Here is a 22076-nt window from a genome sequence, read left to right on the forward strand (position 1 = left end):
TCCGACTGCGTTCGCGTGCCGCGGGCGCAGCGATTGCAAGAAACGGCGCGAGGCATCGTATCGTGATGTCATGACGCCCCCACCTCCAGTGGACCGAAACCGAAACTATATCGTGTAAAGACTACTCTAAGTTAGCTAGGACGCTGGCGCATGCTTGTATTCCGTACTATGGTTTTACCCGCCGTGGTTGCTCAGTGGCTATGGTGTTGGGCTGCTGAGCACGAGGTCGCGGGTTCGTATCACGCCCACGGCGGCCGCATTTCAATGGGGGCGAAAGGCGAAAACACCCGTGTACTTAGATTTACGTGCACGTTAAAGAACCCCAGGTTGTCCAAATTTCCGGAGTCCCCCACTACGGCGTGCCTCATAATCAAATCGTGGTTTTGGCACGTAAAACCCCATAACTAAATTTTCCGTACTATGGTTTAGAGCGTATGGGCCTTAATTAAACGCGAACGAATGACCATGTTGAAAAGTCCTTTAATGGCGCGCAGGCACTGCATCATATGGGACTGGTAGAAGTAAATGTACAGTTTTCCTAGGAATGCCAAAATCTGCCAATTTTTACAGCACCAAAACTGTCAACAAAAACCACTAGATTCTTTGAGATCCTTGTGCACAACAAAGATGCAGTGGAAATACAGCAATGTCTGAAAGATGCCGATCATATACGTATTAATACGTATTAGGTTCGCAAGGGGGCTACGTCAAGTGGAATGCCTTAATTAAGCCTAGTATAAAGGAACTTAACGGGCCGCCTTATACAAATTACTGTAATACTTTAACAGGCTACCTATAGTATTAGGACTATAGATTTATTTGCAAGCTCTATATATAGTTTCACGAGCGTCTGCACGAAGAGAAACAATTGTAGGGCCCCCTGAGGAAAGAAGATTTATTTGAGAGAAAGAGGAAAGCAGTAAAAAAAAAGAAGACACCGTTAACATACAAAGAGGAGCTCGTCTCGCTTCTCAAATTTCAAAACTTGGCAGCGACGAAGTCGGACACCGATCGGTACTCGGGCAGTGCGAGTCGCCACGTGTGTATCTCGTTCCAGGCCTCGGCCTCCTTACGGTCGCCTGAGACGCGCGAACTTGCCCTGGTACGCCTGGTACAACTGGTTCGTCAGGTGCGCCAGGCAGGCCACGTTCGTCCTCGGGTAGTAGCCGGCCCAGTTGCCCCTGGACACACCGAGAAAGCCCGGTGGGACATCGAGAAGTCCGGCAGGCTCAATCGTTGCCGAAGCGATACGCAAATTCCGCTCTTAACGACCCATGATATAACGCTATTTCCGTGTTTATTACTGTTATCTCCAGCCCCGATAAGGACAACGAATGCTACTGTGAATGCTGCCTCACTGTGCCCCCCCCCCCCCCCTCCTCCTTTCTTTTTGTATAGTCGTTTTAGGTGTCAGACATTACACAGCTGCCGTCTGCAGCTTTCCATCTAGTCCAAATCCCCCGTACTGCTAGGATAACGTAAGCTCCCGAAAATTACCTTGCTCTAACTTTAAAAATGTGGTGCAAAACATTATGCAGATCCAAGACACATGTTGGCATCTATATAAAGCAATGTTTGGTTAAGTGGTTAATTAAATATATATATATATATATATATATATATATATATATATATATATACAGGGTTTTTCAGCGAACATTTAAAAAAATTCTTAAGGGTTGCCTGTGGCAGATAACACAATTCTAGTTCGTGAGCTGGTCTACTCGAAGAGGCGAACATTACTTGCACAATAAATTGAAAGGTATAATCGACTAATTAACTCACATTCACTAATTGAGTTTTTAACTAATTACCCGATGGCCCATATTGCAATTTATAAATTGTAGCCGTGGAGCTCGCAAAGCGGATCCACTTGGAACGTTCTCGGGATTGAGATATCAATTCCCGAACTTTGCGGTGCTTGGCGTTCCAGTTACTTGCTTAACAAAACGTCGCTTTATGCATTGAAGCACAAAACCAACTGTTTTCGAGTAGACAAACTCATTAACTGGAATTGGGCTATCTGCCACAGGCAACCTTTAAAAAATTTTGAAAGTGTTCGCTGAAACATCCTGTACAGGATATTTTCATGCCATATGCACCGTCTAACGCCACACAATGTTTATGCTGTCAACCATTCACGGACTATGCCGAAATGCAAGCACCCAAATAAGGTGGATGCACTGAGTGTGAGTCGCATACGCGGCGATGTCTCGAAGACGATGACGATGTACGATGCTTTTCGAAGGAAGAATGGCGATATAAAAGATGTACGCAGAGAGAGGTACATCATATATATATATATATATATATATATATATATATTTAACACTTCCATACCACTTTTATTTTTCACAGTGCACATGACCGTCCTAGGGATTCTTTGCGCTCGAGCCGCTTATCGCCGCAAGCCGCACCGCACGCGTGTGGTCGTGCGAAAAATTGCACATATCGAACACCTGTGCACAAACTTTGGTTTACATTGTGTACGGTTCACACTGTGTACATGTGTACGGTTTATAAACACTGCGTACATCGCGTATACTGCGTACACTGCGAGCCGCCCATCGCGGCAAGCGATGGGCGGCTTGAGCATAAACAGTCCCTTATTAGAGGATTACCCAAGAATGGCTCCGTGCCTAATGGCTCAAAGCGGCCAGCCCTAATATAGGAAAAATTATGAAGACCAAAGAAGCCGCTGAACGTCATGCACTAATTCACTAAGTGGGGTGTGTACTTTAGAGATACCTAGCTGACACAATACGTGCAGGACTTTATTCGTGATTTATAGTTTGATTATGCGGGACAAGGGGACGCTCATTAACATCACATTGTCTGTTCTGGAGCGTGAATCGCGTGACCCTTAAAGCGAGAAATCGAAAAAAAGTCAGCCGGCATCAAACTACAGAGTGGTTCGCGAAGAAATAATGCGACTAGCTGAGCTGGTTCGTACATGATTTGGAAGCGAAGAGCGGTAAAAAATGGCAGGGGACAAAGAATACTAGGCGACGATAGTGCCATTTTTTTAGTGCTGTTTTCTAGCAAAAAAGAGCACTACATAAAAAAAAAGACAATTAGTAGCCCTTCCCCTGTCAAGGAAATGGAAGTAAGCGAAGCTTGTCGGGTGTTTCTTCGGTGTTCCTCCGAACGAATTGCACTGACGAGTACCATGTTGTGCTCGAACCACAACCGGTCACACGAACTGCAGCTGGCTCCGAAGTTCCGGTTGAGAAAATCGCGTTGAAACCTGGCCGTCGCCCCGGGAAAGTTGGCGCTAGTTCGCCGATGCGTGCAACACCTTCGTCGGATTCCTGGAGGGCTAGACGACGCTGACATGTGGCCTCAGCATCGCTTTCCCGCAACTCAAGATCGGCGGCTCTTCGATGACGTTTGGCCTCAACATCGCGCTCCCTCAACTCGGGGTCCAAGGCTCTTCGATGACGTTTCGCCTGGGCTTCGGAGGCCCTCACGCTAGAATCGCCACGTCGACGACGAGGCCTTTCCCGAGCGCGTTCATTCTGGATGGATTTCCGTGAAATTTCTTCAAAATAAATCTGTCCGTTACGTAATACATTGAACGGCTCATACCCCTTTAAGCAATGGCTCATACCCCCGTAAACGCGGCCTCTCCATTACGACGACAGAAGTAAAATTCTACGCTGGAATGATTAGCGGTAACGCAGCCAGCTGTGAAAGCAGACGACGACGACGAACGCGGGTGCTGTGGAACGAAGCGCGTGCCGAGCACGAGCGCGTGCCGACCACCTGTGCACATAAAACCCCGATTTTAAGGGAGCATATGATGCATCGGTTAGCATGGTGGTCTCGCAACCCGGAGGTGGGTGGCTTGAATCCGCAGCCCGACGAGCAATTTTCATTGTCGCGCGGCTTGAGAGTGAGTTTTTTTTTTGCGGTCACACCTACAACGGCACTGACACTTGTGAGGCAATACAAGCTTCGCTTGAAAAAAGAGACGCCCCGTATGGCTTACTTTGTGATGGTTCCAATCTCCTTGTAGATGGAGTACACATTCGAATGCCTGGACTCGCATGGGTGTGCGTGGTTAAGGTTTGAGAACACGACGTGGCCGGCTGCGGAGAAACGAAAACCAGCAGAAACGATAAATTGAAGTTAATTGAGCAGTAATTATATGCAGTCATATCGGCTGCAAGTTCATCGTAATGTCTTATTATGCGCCCAGCAGAATACGAATGGAAGAGAGCGGAGAATGGCGCCTACGACATCACGGTGTGAATCTATGCAAACTGAAACGCAAATTTCAGTCCTCCTTCAACAACCACGGCAGCGATTTTGATGAGGGTTGTTGCTTTTATAAGATACATTTTAAATTTAGTGCAGGTAGCAAGCACATTTCTTATTTAGACCATCAAACTTTAAAAAAAATATTCAAAATTGCAAAATTTCAACAACCTCAACTATCAAGTATACAACTCGATAACTCAGCAATGCAAAACGATGCTACAATTCTGTAAACTAGGCCTTACAGTACATCTAAAGCGGACAAATTTAATGTAATATTCCGCCTGCTCTGAGATACACCACTCATGTGGGAATTCTTGGTGTTAAATTTACCAAGAACTTAAAATGGTCTAACGGATGCCTTTTAGAAAACTTCAACATTTGGCTTTGGGAAAGAGTTACGGATTTTTTTTTTAGAACATACCAATTTTAGAAAATTTTCGTAAAAAATACCAGACCCTAAATCAAAGCTTTGTTTATTAGTCACTAGAATTCAATTTTCACTCTCATTTGCAAAAAAAGAAATTCATTCACATCGGTCGAGCGGTTGTCTCAAATTCATTCTGCTTTTTACATGTATTTGAATAGCGATATGGGAGTTGGCCCAGGTGCGTACATTGAACATTTGGAAGACACAGCGCCTTAGCAACTGCGGTTGAACGTGATTGACTGAAAAGCCGCCGGCGACGCTTTGATGTCACGCCGTGAGGATTATTGCCTTTGCCTGTCGCCCACGATAGGTTATGTTAGGTTTGCGTAAAAGGCGTTAGGTGGCGCGGCGTACTCTCACATCGCAGGGAGACTACATGCAACGCTGTTTTAGGTTAGTGACAGCCTTTGTAAGGGTACTTGCCGCAGCGTTGCATGCAGGCTTCCTGTCACAGCGGTTGCTAAGGTCGTCGAGTGTCGACGGGGCTGTTTCAGCCAATCGGTGTTCAATTGCTGTGGTATAAATGTTACGCACAGGGCTCCATTTCTTTCTCTTAATGTCGGCTAGAATATCGGCTATCCGCGTTTTCTCACTGATCCACACCGCTCTCTTCCTGTTTCTTAACGTTAGTCCTAACATTTTTCGTTCCATCGCTCTCTGTGCGGTCCTTAACTTGTTCTCGAGCTTCTTTCTTAACCTCCAAGTTTCTGCCCCATATGTTAGCACCGGTAGAAGGCAGTGGTTGTCCAGTTTTTATTTTTTTCAACGACAGTGGTAAGCTCCCAGTCAGGATTTGGCAATGCCTGCCGTATGCACTCCAACCCAGTTTTATTCTTCTGTAAATTTTTTTCTCATGATCAGGGTCCCCTGTGAGTAATTGACATATAGATACCATACTCCTTACAGACTCTAGAGGCTGACTGGCGATCCTGAATTCTTGTTCCCTTGCCAGGCTATTGAACATTATCTTTGCCTTCTGCATAATAATCTGGGACCCCACTCTAGCACTTTCTCGGTTAAGGCCTTCAATCATTTGCTGTAATTCATCCCCATTGTTGCTGAATAGGACAATGTTATCTGCAAACCGAAGGCTCCTGAGATATTCGCCGTTGATCCTCACTCCTAAGCCTTCTCACTCTAAGATCGAGCTTGAATACTTCTTCTAAGCATGCAGTGAACAGCATTAGAGAGATTGTGTTTCGTTGCCTGACCCCTTTCTTGATAGGTACCTTTCTCCTTTTCCGGTAGAGAACCAAGGTTGCTGTGCAATCCTTGTAGATATTTGCCAAGATATATATTCACGTATACCTCCTGTACTCGTTGATTACGCAATGCCTCTATGACTGCTGGTATCTCTACTGAATCAAATGCCTTTTCATAATCTATGAAAGCGATATAGAGAGTTTGATTGTACTCCGCAGATTTCTCGATTACCTGATTGATGACATGGATATGATCCATCGTAGAATATCCCTTCCTGAAGCCAGCCTGTTCTCTTAGTTGTCTGAAGTCAAGTGTTGCCCTGATTCTATAGGAAATTATCTTGGTGAATATTTTATACAATACTGAAAGCAAGCTAATGGGTCTATAATTCTTCAATTCTTTAACGTCTCCCTTCTTATGGATGAGTATAATGTTGGCGTTCTTCCAGCTTTCTGGTACACTTAAAGTCGTGAGGCATTGCGTATAAAGGGCCGCAAGCTTTTCAAGCATGATATCTCCTCCATCTTTGATTAAATCTACTGTTATTCCATCATCTCTAGCAGCTTTTCCCCTAGTCATGTCTTTCAAGGCCCTTCTAACTTCATCGCTAGTTATGGAAGGAGCCTCTGTATCCGGCTCATCACTACTTGGAATGAAAATAGCTCGGCTGTTCTGGGAGCTGTACAGGTCAGTATAGAATTCTTCCACTGCTTTTACTATGTCATCGAAATTACTGATATTACTCTGCTTATCTTTCAATGCATACATTTTGCCTTGTCCTATGCCTAGCTTTCTCCTCACTGATTTCATGCTGCGTCCATATTTTACTGCTTCCTCAATATTTTACACGTTATATTTTCGGATATCCCTTACTTTCTTTTGTTGATCCATTTCGACAGTTCAGTGAATTCTATCTGATCTCTCGAGTTTGACACTTTCATGTTTTGCCGTTTCTTTATTAGGTCCTTTGTTACTTGGGAGAGCTTATATACTGGTTGCCTTGGTGCTTTAGCTCCCACTTCAATTGCTACTTCTGAGATCAGCCTAGTTACGGTTTCATTCATTAATTCTACGTTGTCTTCATCTTCCTGTTCTAAAGCTGCATATTTGTTTGCGAGCACCAGCCTGAATTTGCCTGCTTTTACCCTTACTGCGTCTAGGTTGGACTGTTTCTTATTCACTAATTTTATTGCTTTTCTCTTCAAATTGAGAGAAATCCTAGACCTCGCTAACCTATGGTCACTGCACTTTACTCTACCTAACACTTCTATATCCTGCACTATGCTGGGGTCGCCAGAGAGTATGAAATTTATTTCATGCGTTATTTCTCCATTAGGGCTTTTCCAGGGCCACTTCCTGTTGCTGCGCTTCATGAAGAAGGTATTCATTATTCAAAGCCTATTCCTTTCCGCGAATTTTACCAACATCTCTCCTCTAGTGTTTCTAGAATCGATGCCGTAGTTGCCACTTGCTTGCTCACCAGCCTGCCTTTTCCCCACTTTTGCATTGAAGTCGCCCATGACTGCACCTTTCTCATTGCTAATTCAACATCTTCATAAAGCTGTCCTATTTCTTCATCATTGTGACTGGAGATTGGGGCGTAGGCTTGTACTACCTTCATTCTATACCACCTATTCAGCTTTATTACAACGACTGCTACCCTCTCAATTATGCTGTAGAATTCATCAATGTTGTCCGCCTATGTCCTTATGGACTAGAAGTCCTACTCTGAATTCTCTCTTATCTGGAAGACCGCTGTGGCAGAGGACGTGGCCGTTAGTCAGCACTGTATAATCCTCACCAGTTCTAACCTCACTAAGGGGAATAATATCCCAGGCAATACCTGATAATTCTTCAAATAGCCCTGCAAAGCTAGCCTCACGCGATAGGGTGCGCGTGTTGAACGTTGCCCGGTCCAGTTTCCAGTGGCGGCCTGTCCGGACCGAGAGATTCTTAGCGCCCTCTGCCGCGTCGCAGGTCTGACCGCCGCCTTGGTCAGGTGCTCCGAAGCCGCTGGGACTGAGGGCCATGGGTTATTTGTAGGAGTCATGAGGGAGGTAGTGACCGAATACTGCACCAGGGAGGCCAATTCCTGTTCTGGTGAGGGAGTGACTTTGGTGAAGCTTATTGGGCCGTCCTAATTTGGTTGCACTTGTTCTAGTATAGCTTCCCAATTTGGTTGCACCTGTACTAGTATAGCCCCACTAGCTCTCGGCAATGTATACTTTTTTTTTGCCGGTGTCAGGCGCCACTCCATGCCTGAAAATGTAGTGGACTGGAGGAAGATTCGAGCTTATGACCTTCAGATTAGAAGCCGGGTGTTCTACCTCTGCTCCATGCCAGCACCAAGCCACGCCACCACACAACCTTTCACCTGGCTCCAAATCAGTTCGATGGGATTCATCTCGCAGAGGCACGGAGGAAGCCTCACAATGTTGTGACCGGAAGCCTTAGCAACCACATCCACGCGATAGGCCGAAAACATCTTGTGTTGGTTGACGAGCTCACGCAACTCTGGCTTTAATTGACCCGGATGAAAACGCGATGCCTTTCTCGGTTAGCCAAGGCTGAATATCAACCTTTCGTGTTGATGCTGTAGGAACTTTCTCGAGGTGAACACTGTGGTAGGGTGCGTTGTCCGTTACTATAAGGATGCGTGGTTTGATGTTTGGTAGAAGAAGCTCAGAGAACCACTTTTCAAACCGTGGCCTATCCATTTCTTTGTGGTAGTCACCAGCTCCTTTCTCTGCTTGGAAAACGAGGCAAGCACCATTTACGAAGCCATCCTCGCCCCCGGTGTGTAATAGGATCAGCCTGCCTGCCGCCTTTGCCGCTGGGTGCGCGAAGGCCTCTTTTCAAACCTTCCCAAAAGGCACCCTCGCGTGTAACGACGTTCACGTCCTCCCAGACATTTCACTTCGCATGTCCAGCCTTGAGCCAAGTTTCGTCGTGTACTGTGCCGCTTTTGGGTGCGGCACCTCGACTGAATCCACAGCTACTGAGAGTGAATCATACCAGGCAGGGCTTCCTTCGAGCCGAAGAATGCACCCTTAACGCTAGATGTTATCACACATAACCACCGCAGTTGTTCTGGCAATTTTAGTCAGTCTCTGACAAATATTTTTTTTCACTGTCTTATAAGGACAACGGCAAAATAGCTTTTGTTAATTTCTCTACCGGCAATTAAAGCCTTTAAGCTCAACGCGACTAATGCAAATACTTAAAGAGCAAAACCGCGATATTCAAGGCCCTGTGTTACAATATCGCGATGTTGAGAGCCGTCAGAACCACAACATGTACGCCGACTGCGATTAAAAAAAAATTCGTCGCAGTTTCACCCGAAAGGCGAAGCGTCAATTGCGATAGCAAATTAGTAGACAGCTGTACGGAGTAAGGATAGTATTTTTACCAGCTGTATAAACTTGGACATGCAGCAGCACCAGCAACGAGCAGAACTGTTTAACGTAAACGTGAGTTGCTCTTAGTATCTCTCTAAATGTCCAGCAATGGAAATGGCGACGCTCACTGTTTGCGTTCCTGACGCGCGCCGCGGCGAAGTCGATGATGGTCGCGCGCACGCCCCAACTGTTGATGAAGACGCTCTTGCCGCCCATGCAGAACTGGTAGAGCTGGAAGCTCGTCTCGTCCACGAGCACGTGGTTGAGCCCCAGGTCGCGGTGTTCGAACTGCAGCGCACCTTCAGCGACGGCCAGCGACAGGGCCACCTGCTGCAGTATGCTGCGAAGCTGTAGCGCGTTGTCCAGCTGCACAGACAGCGTAGAAAAGTGATCAGCGCCAATGACAGGAGGCAGGACCTACTCGGTACGGGCTTGATGTTAAAAAGTGCAAAACTGAAGGTTTACAGACGCGAACCTTTATATTTAGGCTCTTGCAGATCGGTAGATATGCCTATTCAATTTATTTGGCTTACTTTTCAGATCATGCCAAGTGGAATCGTTCAGAGTTCAGTGTAGGCCATTTATGCATCTGTGTGTTGACATCGGTCAACAAAAAAAAAGTTAATAAACTCGTAAGTGTTCAGGATTTGTAAAGACAAGGTCGCAGGATTTGCCATCGACTGTCTATAAGATTGTCTATGAAAGTCTGTTGACGGCAGTCGAGAAAAAGTGCGAGGCCATAAGTCCTATGGACCATACTGTATGGACAAGTCTCAGGAAATTGTTCGTAGCGAAGTCTTTGAGCTTATAGACAAATGTCTACACACTCTCTGTAGATTGTCTAAATGAACATTTATTAGAAGATTACCTACTACAAATCGCCACGCTTTTTCGCCTCGAGATGGTCGCTGTATTCCGCTGACGCTGACGTCAGCGACAGACGGTGAGAAAGTGCCGACACCTTTCCAATAGAGGGGCCGACTTAGTTAAACACTTGTTTTTTCCGCGTGATATACGACAGTAATGTACGGCTAATGTAGCCATAACCGGTATCTGTATGCTCTATGTGCTTCCTTATTACGTCAGAACTTCTTTCAATGTCAACGACACTCAAAAATTCAAATTGAGCGTAGGGTATGAGCCATTCTTTCTCTGGTGAGATCTTGTGTGTAATACATCTATTTCAATATTTGAAGTTGAATGTACGACCGGTATTGCCCGTAGGTTCCGATCTCGTATTTATCGAATACGGCTATTCATTTACAATATGCGGGTGTGAAACAGATTCACAATACTTGCGTCTGCGTAATTGTGTGACGTCATGCCTTTCATTCGTATTTAATTTTATTTTGGCTGCGATGAAGTGTTGTGTCATCCGGACGGATGACTCTGAGACTTTGCCAAGCATTTGCTGTTTGGCTTTACGCGAATTTGCTCGACATCTGTGCGGTTTCACTTTCGTCAAAAGAAAATTGAAGATGAGAACTAGTTTTTTGTTTCATTTTTTTTTCAGTTTCGAGTGAATCGCAAAGCAGCCGTACTCATGCATCGTCCTCACCTTAGCCTGAGTCAGAGGGACGCCAGCGTAGGCAAAACGAAAGATCAGGTATGGTTGCGCAGTATCCAGGGTGTCTGAAAAAAAAAATGAAAAGACAAAGGAAAGAATGGTTGTTGCATGGTTATACATCGCTGTACGAATACTTTGGTGCACGCGAATGACAATTGCCTGATTGATTGATTGATTGATTGATTGGGCTACGGGATTTTCTAGGGCAACCAGTGTGCCTGAAAAACATGATAGTAGGGCGTTATACTTCCAGGTAAGGATATTCTCGAATACAGAACACGAGTGCCAAATGATTGATTGATTGAATACTTGATTCGAACGAATGAATAAATGAATGGGCTGAACGCCCTAAAAAGCAATGACACATACAGTAGAAGCGGGTGGTGCAAATGACTCCGGGGTACTTTATTTATTTTTTATTTAACGTGCACTCAATGCATCGCTTACACGAAGATTTCTGAATTGCTTCCACATCGGGATGCGGTCGCCGAATACCGAAACCAGGCCTCGCGCTTGACAGCGGAGTGACATAAGCATTGTGGCCCCACGACGCCTAGTGGCCCCACGACAGCTACTAGTGGCAAATGCCCTGAATGAATTTTGTTTAATTATGAGCACTATAAGAGAGAGGTAGCCGATGTGGTTTATTTAGCGTAGGCCGCAGTGAAAAGCGCGCGAATAGGCAGGGAAAGCCATACACGTTGAATGGTAATTGCGTAAACTACAGTTACTTAAACATTATAATTACACAGCGCCCGCACGTAATGACCCTCAACTCAACCGCGCAGTTTCCGTGTTCGTCGAATTATTGCCGGGCCGTTTTTCGGCGAACCTTCATCACGCGTAATGACTAAATATTGATGACCAGCAATTAAGCTGCGGTTTAGCGCAGGCCCCCTGGGGCTAGTAAATTGTTTCTTTCCAGAACATTTGTTTGAACGTGCTATCGTCGTGCGTCGGCCTTGTACCTGTAAAAACGAGAAAAGTGAAAAAAAAAAAAGTTTGGTATTGAAAGGGCGGAGCATACATTTGTGAATACAGGGAATCTCCGACGAAGCGAGTTTAATGAGGCGTAAAAGCAGGGAAGTAATTAACGATGACGTTACGAGGCACGTGCGGGAAGCGCGGAACAGGAAGCTCGAAACTGGGTCGTTAAATAATCAAAATAACGACAAGGCCAGCGAATATACGCAAGGGCAAAGCGCTGACTTGAGCTGTGCTTCGCTGCTCATCGAGATCGCGCGGGCCTTGGCATTCAATACCCTGCTAGGTGCGAGCCTTGAAAAAAAAAAAGAAAGTAATTAGATTGTGTGCCGAGGGTATTTTGGTGAGTATTGGTAATGAAAGTTAGTGTATGATGTATGCGTTTAAGAAGGCTTGCACTATTTGTAACGGTTCTTACCTGACGTTGCAAGAAGGTCGTGCAATGGATCAATATACGGGGTGATATCCTAAGTAGAACCAGATCTAAGAAATTGTGAGGATTAAAGCACCGAAACTGCAGGTGAGGTGTAAGGGACGTTGTGGTGGACTTCACATTATTTTGGACCACCTGGGGCTCTTTAGGTGCGTCCTAAAGTACGGTACACGAGTGTTCTTGCATTCCGTCCTCGTCCGAACGCGACCGCCGCGGCAGGGAATCCAACCCGACGACCTCCTGGCCTTGTGACCACAGCGGTGATCTAGTGGTAGAGCATGTGCCTCCAATGCAGGAAGAAGCACTGGGTTTGAATCTCGGTGTCGCCATGAACCCACCGTTTCTAATGGGTACAGATGCACGCCCCCCTCCCCCCCCCTTCCCCGACCTGGTGCTCGGCTACCTGCAGATGCTCGCACCTCGAAGGAAGCCCTATACAGAGATATCTAGGCACCGTTGTCCAACCTAGGGCTTGTGAATCATCCTGAATTTACCGGGACGGTCCCTAATTTTTGGAGGGAAAGTCCCGAGTCTCGATCTGACCCAGTCTGGACGGCCAAATGTCCAGACTTCTTTTTTTTTCTAGGGAATAACAATAAGTACGCCAGATTACCTTTTTATAATGCCTGACAGCTAGATCGATCGGTTCTACATTCTTATCTCTTGTCCTGGTTGCATAGCCATAAAGATAAAGGCGGTTTCGTTTTTGTCGTAGTTCTAGTTCTGCTGTAGGCACTGAGCGTTCGCAGGACCTCTATTTGTATTGGTACTATGTTACCAAGGCAACAACTGCACCTGGCTTCCTCGCGACGTGGTAGGACTAAAAAAAATTACGCACTGACTGGAGGCTACTGGCACTGACAGTCAGTTGTCTCCAGTCACCCCCACTGTTAAGGCAATTGTCTGAATCAGCTTAAGGCAATTATGCCTCACATTCGGAATTGAAGCCAATTGGTATGTCCATCAATGGCGCTTTGATGTAATTCGATGCTGCCCGATGTAGAGCAGCCTAAGGGACCAGCGAGCGAGTTGGAGCGAGTGCCAAAACGTTGCGATGTGACCTGCCTGCGATACGCCTTCTGAGAAGCGAAACCCAAACTGGCTCGTAGAAAAGGTATTACAGTGAGTGCTCCGAAGCTTGCCAGAATTTTTCTTTGGGTTTCGAGGTCCAGAACTTTCGTTCACGAAAACAATAAAATAAAAATAAGAAAAACTTTATGTCAGTATATCTCTAATCTTTCGCTCTAGTACGCTGACTAGCATATGTGTCCATGTCAACCTCTCCAGCACTCATTACAGAGTTTCAGCGTGTCCGGTATTCGGGTAAACGCAAGCGGACTGGGCGTTTTACCGGATGAGCGGAGGCGCAAACGTGGATGGCCTGAACGTTGCCCAGCCACCCGGAGGTGTAGAGCTCAACCAGACAAGCATAGAGCCTAATATTGCAGCAACCAAGTGTATTCTACTTCGCTGCTGGCGTAAATTTTCGGCAGTGGCATGATCGCGTCGCTGCCGAAAACTTACACGATAATAACGTATTTTCCCCTTCCCATTGTAGACGATCGCCCAGTTGCAAAAGCCTCCTCAGCACTCAACAGCAGTGGTGCGTATGTTAGGAATTCCCTTACTTCGGGAATGTCTCGCATCCAAGGCGCTGCCCATTCACTTGTCAGGCCAGCGCTATCTTAAATCACGGGACGCTTGGGCTCATATAGTGCGGACGTAGATCGCGATCTACGTGCCCTCTGCACTGCTGCAAGCGTCATCGCACATCGGCTCGGCTTCTTACCGGGTCCATGTAGATGGTCAGTCCGCTTCCAGGAGGTGTAGTCCTTCCAGGCCTGGATCAACTCTCGAGGATACCGATCCAGGACGCAGAATATCCTGGTTTGGGACAACAAGGAAAGACGACGGTGGGGGAAGTGATGAATGTAATGCAAAAAAAGCGGGCTGCGCAAGAACAAGCAGCAAAATTGGTGCATGTGGCCGGAAGCTATGGGTTGAAATCACTGAAATTGCTAATTTAAGGGATTGATATTTCTGAAAGAACCTTACATGAAGTCTGTCGCAAAAGTATCCGTGACACGGGATTTGCGAAAAAAGATTAATTTCCGCCATAGTTTGGGCACACTAGCTCGAATTCAACGTTTGAATTTGTAGTTGTTTTTTACGACTTACAGTTGCAACCCCATTATGTTGAACCGTCATGTGTTTGACAGAGCTGAAATCCGAACTTGTCGGTAAACCCATGTCATGTGAACTTCTGTGACCGATTCTACGTGCGCTCTCATTAAAATGTTTGCACCGCTTGAGGCATGTCTTGCCCACCAACATTGTTTGTCGTCTATTTTTCAAGCAAATTTCCTTTCTTCAATGCTGCGCTCCCGGTATGTTCGTATCAGCATGACATACCGTTCCTGGTAGAATAGGAGCGAACATAGAGTTAAAGGATGCGTACTCAAGAGTGAGGACAGTGATTGTCATGGCAATTAAGCCCTAAAAAGTGTAACTTCACTTTGAGAGCGTAGGCACTCCTAACTGCATATGTGCAATATGTTACACCCTACTATCTGAATTCCCATGTCTATAGGGAACACTTGAAACTCTTGTGCAAATGCTTTCGCTGCATATCATCACGAAGTGACCGCACACGAAAACCCGCGACAAACCGTCTAACGTGCTGCCGCAGCAAACATGGATGAACGAACCAGCAACCTGAGTGCTATCCACGGTTCATTGATTGGTAACGCCGGTTGGCTGCCGTTTAATAAAGTGGACGTGCTTTCTGCACTATCATCTTTGGAGACTGCAACACTCCGGGGATGATATGGCTGGATTTGACAAATAATTGGGCCACCGATTAATGGGTTGGCCAGCCTCTCCGATGCACTTGTACCCTGGTGTATCAGAGGAATTTGTACCTTTTTCGTTCACAGTGTGTTTTCCCACCTGTCGGGCTCTACATCTCGACTCTGCAGTTTCTTGGCATCTCGACTCTGCAGTTTCTTGGCAATACGCTGGAAAATTGTTGTGCAAGACATTTTAAGTTAGCACTGTGAAAAAAAAAAAAAAAAAAAAAAGATTAGAATATTTTTTTTTGTCACGGCAAATGAAAAGCTTCTATTGCGTTGTTTAACTGTACCAACTGAAAAAATTGTGCAGGGGGTGCTACTTGAGAACTAAATTCACTTTCTGGCGTGCGAGGGACTTTACGGAAACATGCATGTATGATACTTCGTCGGCGCTATTATGTGTCGTTGCAGGTGGTATAATCTCACCCAATAAAAACAAGTAACCATTTCAAGCACTATATGCGAGTTTGAAGCTCGTGGATGTTTGTGGCACATAAATGGAAATCTGTTTCCAGGCATGGCTCGTATCTAGCCGATATTTGATTCGAGAAGTCCTAATCAATACTCTAACAATAGAGTCATCGTGCATGCAGGAGCTCCAAAAAACTTTCCTGAAGGGCTGCACAGACTTTATTCCTTCTTAACTCTTCAACTCGCCTGTTATATTGAGGGTATGCTGCGAGACACCCACAATGCAGGCACTGTGACGATTAACCCTATAACGCCCATATTTAATAAAGCTGCATTCACTCACAAACGTCCTTTTTTAAACCATCACCTCCGAGATCACCGCCCGATCTCAGAGGCCATGCTCAAGGATTTCCTGTCCAGAATACCTCGCCGCCTGTGCCCCACATGCCATCTGGAGCTGGCTCATTCCCCGTCCTGCCCTCAGCTAAGTACATCCAGGGCAACTTCCCGTGTCAAAAGGCAGGGCTCTTTCAAAGCCTGAAGGCACCGGATTATAGGTCTTCGATAATTTTTTCAATCATTTCCCCCTTCTTACCGTTTCGTGTCGGAGAAACCTGCCGCATGGTAGTCGCCCGACTTTCGCAACTTCGCCAGTTCCCTGGAACAAGGACGAATCGAGAGATCTAAGTAAATTATTGTGGACGGACGAAACGATGGATGATATAAGTGGTCTCATCGAAATAATCGAGTGACTTAAAAAAAATATGGCGTCTTACGTGCCAAAACCACGAGCTGATTATGAGGCACGCCGTAGTGGGGGGACTCGGGAATAATTAGGACCACCTGGGGTTCTTTAACGTGTAATGGTGTGATGGCAACGCGGGCAGATACATCACAATTAAATCAGTGCCCATGGGGCTTCTCTATGTGAGAAACATCAGTCTGATATGCAGACATTTAGAATATGCACCCATTCGTATTCTCCTTAGCGTTGCAATCCGCGGTTGATAGTTACCAAAACGGATACACATTAAACAAGTTTTATGCCGTCAGCTAACACACAAACTTAGTGTACCTCCATTTTAATAATGATGATGATTATTTGAGCGCACCATTTCAAAAACGGGTTGCAACCCACGTGATTAAACTCCTTTTCCGAAACTGTCGGGTGTGTTCCTAAACCTTTAACATACTCGAGACATCGTTAACTATATCACGAAAAAGACAATGGACGACAGCAGGAAGCACGCAGGACAGAACGCTAAACTTTACTTCACTACCGCAAACTGAGCTGTTTAGTGTTGTTAGAGAGCACATAGAAGATTCCGGACCTGTTGCTTTCCAGAATTCTTCTTATGTATTGAGAACTTCTTAGAAATGCTTAGATTTTATATTCTTCAGTTGAAATCTAGCGTTCTTTCCCCTGTGCTTCTTACTGTGGTCCGTTGTCTTTTTCGCGCTAGTTGACAATGTCTCAAGTCTGTAATCAGCACCAAGTAGCCCAACTGTCTTCTCTAAACCTTGAACAACTCTTCCTTCCTGTGAGCGCCCACTGGCGTCTGTGGTCCGTTGTCTTTTTCGCGCTAGTTGACAATGTCTCAAGTCTGTAATCAGCACCAAGTAGCCCAACTGTCTTCTCTAAACCTTTGAACAACTCTTCCTTCCTGTGAGCGCCCACTGGCGGTCATGCTACGCATCCTACGCACTAGCATACACTCACAAGCTGATGACCGCCTCCGCGTACAGGGTGTCCCAGTACTTGACGATGAACTCGAGGTTGACCACCTTGAGCACGCTCGTGCCCTCTCTCGAGTGCACCCGAAACAGGTCGCAATGTGTGCCCTCGGCGATCTTCACGAAACCTTGCGGCTCTTTCCTGCAAGCGACGTCCACTTCATAACCAAAGCTTCATACAAATCCAAGGAAGACGAATGGATCATTTGAAGATGAATAGGGCTGTGTGAGCATTCTCGACATGAAAGTGGCGAGCGCCGAGCTTTCATGAAAGGAAGCGCAAGCAAGGCAGATCACGATTATCGTTGTGGGAGAAGATAACCCTCAAAGGGTGTAAACTTTTTCCGAGTGTATACTCACACGTGCAAGCAAATGACAGCGACAGCTGCAAATGACAGCGATAGCTGATAACGCTTACTTAAGGCTGTTTTCGTGTCGTCTGTCGCAGCTGTCATTCTTTACTTGCCACAGAAAAAGTCGCTAAACAAAATAAAATAAAGTCCTTATCAACGACTCGATCTGACACCTTAAAGGGTGAGGGTGTTAGCCGTGGGACAAAAACAAGCACCCTTTATACACCCATGAAGGCGTTAGAGTGTTTAATAAGCAGTGTGCCACGAGACCTTCGGTGTGGGTAGAGGGCATGCACTCACATTGTTTCCATGAGGTCGGCGAACTTGAGCGGCGAGCTCTGGCCAGTGACGCCCATCAAGTCGCCGAACATGAGGCGACTCTCCTCCGTCTGTTGCTCCGGTGACGGATGCAGCGTCATCTCGCTCTCAGCGCCGGAGTCGTCGCTCTGCGCCCGTGTACACCGTATATCTATACAAACAACCAGACTCGAACCTCTTGCTCGACGCCAGTAAGCTTTAGCCTACTTGTAAACGCAGTGCAGTTTACGGTAAAGTTCTCGCAGCTAACGGAATACCGGAACATAGAGAGACAGATGATGATGATGATGATGATGATGATGATTTCTATTGGGATCCCCTTTGAAACGTGACGCTGATAAATTATCTAATAAGCCTGCTTCAATCAGGTTTCACTGCATTTATTGTAGTTTAGACTTTTCGCTTATCTTTCCTTCAAGTTCTCTCTCTACATTGAAAGCTATAGCGTTGCGCTGCTGAGTTCCAGGTCCCGGGTTCGATCCCGACCGCGGCGACCGCATTTCAATGGGGACGAAATGCAAAAAACACTCGTGTACTTCATTGACATCATCATAATCATCATCATCACCATCATCATCATCAGCTTATATTTATCTCCGCTGCAGGATGAAGACCTCTGCCTGCGATCTCCAATTACCCGTGTCTTGTGCTAGCTGATTCCAACTTTATAGATATAGCTGCACGTGTTAAAAAGAACCCAAGGTGGTACAAATCATTCCAGAGTATCCCACTACGGCGTGCCTCGTAATCAGATGAACTCTATAGCGTTTACGATGCCCGCTAGGGCACATCGTTACCTTATAGTAAATAAATGGGAGTTGGTATTTCGAAGTTCGTCCTTTCCCAGCCACAATCTCTGAAACAGAGACTTTTCGCCTGTGGAAACGAATTCGGCTTTGGGCGATGGCCTTTAGTTCGTGCACAATATGTCCAGCTTCTGAGACACGGGATCTACCAGTCGCAAGAATGGTAACGCGCACACTGATTGAAAACTGTCGGATATTCTTTACTGAAGTATATGAAACCAAGTTATTCTGCCAGTACCAGTCATTGTTATTGAAAAGAGGGGTTAACAATTAGGATACAGGGGAAGCGACACAGCACCGCGTAATAAGCAACGGCATGTGACTCAGACAACCCAAGAGAAATGTAGCAGTATATATTAGGTGTCAGGCACAAGTATGCACGTATGATATTATAGATTCAGGATAAAATGAGCCGCCTGAAAGGGTAGGCGATCATGTAACCTGTAGTCGACTATGATAAATGAGCGTGCGTAGAAAGGAAAGAAATGCAGTGGAGATGAGTGGCTGGTAAACACTGTCATATCATGAGATAAGGAAAGCTGCCACCTAAGGGCGGGCTCGCATTACAGCCGGACCCGGCTAATTGTAAATCTCTGTCGGAGGACCTTTTTGTCCCGAGACAATTAAACTGATGACGGCGATGACGATGCGTGAGCAAATTCAAAGAAGCCGCCTCGTCGTCAGCAGTGATGTTCATGCGTTTACAGCACATATCTTAAGAATATGGTAGCAGCAAGATGAATAAATTAAATTGTAGCTCTAAAGACAGCCTGCTGAGCGTCACGTCACCAAAATTCGACAGCACTAAATCATATTCACCACACACAGGAAAAAAAAATAACAAAGTCTAGTAATGCGAATTTGCAGAGAAGGCGAGGTTAGTCCTGTATGTTTAATAAATACGAGCGTCAAGCTTCCACGATTATTTTAGCTAAAACGTGCCTCATATTTGCTCAAATTTCACACAGACGCAGCGTCGTGCTGCGGGTTTGGCTTAATACCGCGCTTACGAACGTTACTTGCACGTTTTGTTCACAAAATTCAAGTGCGTTTCGTGTGCGGTGACAGCGCCACTGAAAAAAATAATTTTGCTGTAACGGAATCGTATCGCCAAATGTCATTGATATGGTGGAGCGCACCGTTCACTGCAACGGTCACAGATGGCACCACCGTTACGTTGCAGAGAAATCAACATGGTTTGAGTGGCGTCATCGCATATATTCGACGCCCACTTTGCCTTTATTGTAGACGAAGCAAGTAATGCTTGATAACAGGCTAATAAACTGAGCCTGCAGCAAAGTGGTATCTCTGTGAGAAATATGAGTCGAAATCATCCAGCGGTTTTGCTGGAAGAGTCATATAAATCTTGCGCTCGTATTTACGCAACACGCAATACTTGGGGAGGCTTCCTGAACTGCTTTAGGAAAACTCACCGCCCCTACCACTCCGTGAAGATGGCCGAACAGCGAAGCTGTGAACGGCGCTACTTGCGGGGGATGGGACGCGTCGGCGTCCATGGGCGACGGCGTTCCTAGCACCTTCCTCACGCTTTTTCTACGACGTTCCCAGACTAGAGTCGTTGACCAAAGCTCCGTACATACAACCAACGCTAACGCGAACTCCTGTCACTCCCCACTTCTTCGTTGACCCACTTTTTTTCCTACACCAACATTGGATGGCGTGCCTCACGCTCTCCCCCTCCAACGCGAGTATTGGACGGCGTGACTTACGTCAACCTCCCTCCCTGTTATCCTTTTCATCTGCACCCTCTCACAGCATTCTCACAGGGGGAAAGGGGTCACTCCAAACCCCTTTCCCCTGTTGAGCTCTTCTTTTCCTCTCCTCTCCCGCTAGGTCAAGTGGCCCCTTTTTAACGCAATGACAACGACGGCACATAAACAGCTTCGCTGTTAAATTGTCGTTGAAAGTTGCGAAGAGAAAAAGGAGCGAAAACGGTATATTTGCCCGGCGTTTCTTTCCTGCAGTACGTATCGTCACTTGGCTTGTTCACAAAGACTGCGGATTCTGTCTATATAGTATGACGGGATCGACGTGGCATGCGGTATACGAGAACATACGCACGTGTTCGATCAGCATGTCGGTCTCGTCGGCGGACCACGTGACCTCGCTCTCCTCGGACTGGTAGACGCGGTAGATGGGCGCGTCCAGCATCGACTCGTACTTGCTGAAGAATGCGTCGCCCGTGGCATCCATGCGGCGCGACTGCGTGCGGCGCCACCAGGCCTGGATGCGCGCGGCGGCCGCGTGACGCCTGCGCAGGGCCTCGGACTAGCGAGCGTCGGAGCAGCATTCCCTTGGCCATCGCCTGCAGGCCCACCACCTTCTGTACGAGCCACCTGCGCGACGTTTGCGCAGAGAAAGGCTATTGGATGATAGCCCTCACGTGACGCGACGGACGCAGCCTCTCACCGGGCTGGTGCTACAACGTGGCGGCTACGATGACGTCAATGCAGAATGTTCACAGCTGCGGGTAACTTGCTGCAACGTCATCAAGACGCGGCCCGAACGTTGTTGGGAAGTCTGAGCCAGACTAACGGCAGAACGCCTCCGCGCGATGCTTTGATGCCTTTCACATGACGTCACGGGCAAAGCTTCTCACCTTGCTAAGGCTCCAGCATTGCGACTACGATGATGTCAGTGCAAGCCATCTGTAGACAGGGCTGCGCGTAAAAACAGGGCCGAAGAAGGGACACGTATAGTAAAGCCCAGTATTAAAGTGAACACGCATTTAGTTTCTACCGACCAATGACAGCTGAATGCATGGACGTCAAGATAGCGTGTCCGATCAACCATTTGTTTCCTCGATGAAGTAAAAGTGTTTCCGTTATGCAGGCTTCATTGCCAGCTAGATGTTCCCTTTAGGACTGGACCGTACTGTACAACAAAGAGAGTCCTTGTTTGACGTGTCCCTCCTTCGTCCGCGTTTTTATGTGAAGCCCAGTGTATAGTTTCGGAATGAACCAAATAAGCCTAAAGCTAGGTTTTATTGCACAAAACAAGCACCGTTTTGTTCGTTTTCCACTGAGGTGTAACTTGCTCCTGGCCCGATCATAATGGTTTGAGGAGGCAGCCCGCTTATAGACAGGACAGTTGATTGGTTGATTGGATTTAACGTACCTGTAGGAATATAGTGGGCCATGAGACATGCCGTAGTGGAAAGCTCCGAAGTAATTTTCTTAACGGGAGCGCAAAGCGCAGGACGGAAGCATTTTTTCTTCTGCACACAATTAGTATGCAATAAACTGCCGCTTTAGAACAGGAAGATGAGGATAACATAGAGCTAATGAATGAAACCGTAACTAGGCT

At 46.5% G+C, this 22076-nt stretch overlaps 1 protein-coding gene across 1 annotated transcript; it reads right to left on the bottom strand.

Moving 5' to 3' along the window:
* Positions 1–315: 315 nt before the first annotated feature.
* On the bottom strand, positions 316–21098 carry LOC119431428 (serine/threonine-protein kinase haspin). Its single transcript, XM_037698916.2, has 9 exons — positions 20832–21098; positions 17926–18071; positions 17259–17414; positions 16134–16196; positions 14065–14159; positions 10850–10923; positions 9420–9657; positions 3992–4091; positions 316–1181 (listed from the first exon to the last, which is right to left on the bottom strand). Exons 1-9 carry the CDS (start codon positions 20961–20963, stop codon positions 1070–1072), a joined length of 1116 nt encoding a protein of 371 aa, XP_037554844.1. The 5' UTR covers positions 20964–21098; the 3' UTR covers positions 316–1069.
* Between the last annotated feature and the right edge of the window lie 978 nt (positions 21099–22076).

The sequence above is a fragment of the Dermacentor silvarum genome, chromosome 10 (assembly GCF_013339745.2).
Source record: "Dermacentor silvarum isolate Dsil-2018 chromosome 10, BIME_Dsil_1.4, whole genome shotgun sequence".
In the NCBI taxonomy this organism is placed as follows: domain Eukaryota; kingdom Metazoa; phylum Arthropoda; class Arachnida; order Ixodida; family Ixodidae; genus Dermacentor; species Dermacentor silvarum.